The sequence below is a fragment of the Belonocnema kinseyi genome, chromosome 1 (assembly GCF_010883055.1).
Source record: "Belonocnema kinseyi isolate 2016_QV_RU_SX_M_011 chromosome 1, B_treatae_v1, whole genome shotgun sequence".
NCBI classification, from domain to species: Eukaryota; Metazoa; Arthropoda; class Insecta; order Hymenoptera; family Cynipidae; genus Belonocnema; species Belonocnema kinseyi.
In genome coordinates, this window is record NC_046657.1 from 95,183,036 (window position 1) to 95,184,686 (window position 1,651).

At 34.2% G+C, this 1,651-nt stretch overlaps 1 protein-coding gene across 1 annotated transcript; it reads right to left on the reverse strand.

Annotated features, from left to right (window-relative positions):
• Positions 1-1,381: 1,381 nt before the first annotated feature.
• On the reverse strand, positions 1,382-1,650 carry LOC117178864 (histone H3.3; the record flags this gene model as incomplete). Its single annotated transcript, XM_033370377.1, has 1 exon — positions 1,382-1,650. A coding segment is annotated over one exon (234 nt), but the record flags the coding sequence as incomplete, so codon positions are not given.
• Position 1,651: the final 1 nt, after the last annotated feature.

Consider the following 1,651-nt stretch of genomic DNA (forward strand, 5'->3'; position numbering starts at 1 on the left):
GGAAGATTAGACGTGCCATAGCAAAAATGCAGAAATACTTAGATAACTTTATCCAGTATTTTCATCGCGAGAAAATTAAGATTAACATTGACAAAACGGAATTTGTAATATTTAAGACAAAAACTAGAAAATAATTAGTTCCAGGTCTTTATCTAGACAATAACAAACTTGTATCCAAGACTGAAGCCAAATACCTAGGTGACATGTTAGATAATAAACTTAAACATCATAATCATATATTAAATACTAAGAAATTTCTCATAGGTAGATGAAACAATTTAAAGATAAAGAATAAATTAATGTTGAGAGTGAGAAAAAGGCACAAGCTGCAAACAGTTAATCAAGTAAAAATATAATCGGCCCTTTTCAAGACCACCAAATTTTTTTAAGCAGGGACATTTTTTGTTTGACATTACATGGTATTCTTTTTAGATTCTAATTTTATTGAAGTATTACAATCGCTTGGCCCGTAACAAACAGAAGAAAGTAGTGGAGTAGAACTGTCTGAAAGACTGTTATTCAACTAACGCCTATTTCGTCCTTTAATTTTAATACTAATTGGCCGAACTACCGGGCCCGATGTGGCATACAAGTTTTAATTTTTTCTGAGCAATAAATTCTGAGGCAACACTGCAACTATGGCAATTTCGTTAAAACATCATCTGTTTATAACGCTCCACATAGCAAACGCTTCGTCGTACGAAAAAAGTGCAGGGCGCAGTTTTATTTTTACCATGCCAAAATTTCAAATTCTACAATTTAAGCGGCTTTGACTTTGGAGCATTCAATGTAGTTTATAGTATCGAATTAAAAATTACTTTGATTTAAAAGCACTAATGCAATTGCATTTCGTTTGAATTTTTAGTAATCTATTTTTTTAATTGGTTCTATTTTCGAAATTTTATTCTGAAATAATTTAATTTGCAGATTCTCAATTTGATAAACAACTCTTACATTTTAAACGCTTTGAATTTACTTTTGAACCATTATTTAAATTATTATATAGTAGTATTTTTTAAATTATTTAGTAGTATTAATTTCTAAAACGTTTATTTGCGAACACTTAAATGACACTAAAATGACTAATATGATAAAATATGGCACTATCTTAAACTGCTGTCTGGTCAAATTGCCTTATTTACCGTTCAGTTCTAATAGTTTGTCGCAGAAAAATACTGTTCACCAGTCAAAAACAGGTGACGCTCCTATTCTGCAATTGCACTGTCTTCAATAATAATCTGGATAATATAGCTGAAAGATTTCCTGCAAGTTAACAGACTAAGAATTACTGTTGTAAGGCAGTAATGAAGGTCCAAAGACAAAATAACATGAAAGCATGTTTGGGAGAAAAAGAATCAACCTGCGCAACAGATGTGCTGGCCCTGAAAAGGGCCGATTGTTTGGTACAAACCAGAATTAAGCACGTTCTCCACGAATACGACGAGCCAATTGGATATCCTTGGGCATGATGGTGACGCGCTTAGCGTGGATAGCGCACAAGTTGGTATCTTCGAAGAGACCGACCAAGTAGGCCTCACTCGCTTCCTGGAGAGCCATGACAGCAGAGCTCTGGAAACGCAAGTCAGTCTTGAAATCCTGAGCGATTTCACGAACGAGACGTTGGAAGGGCAATTTGCGGATCAGCAGTTCA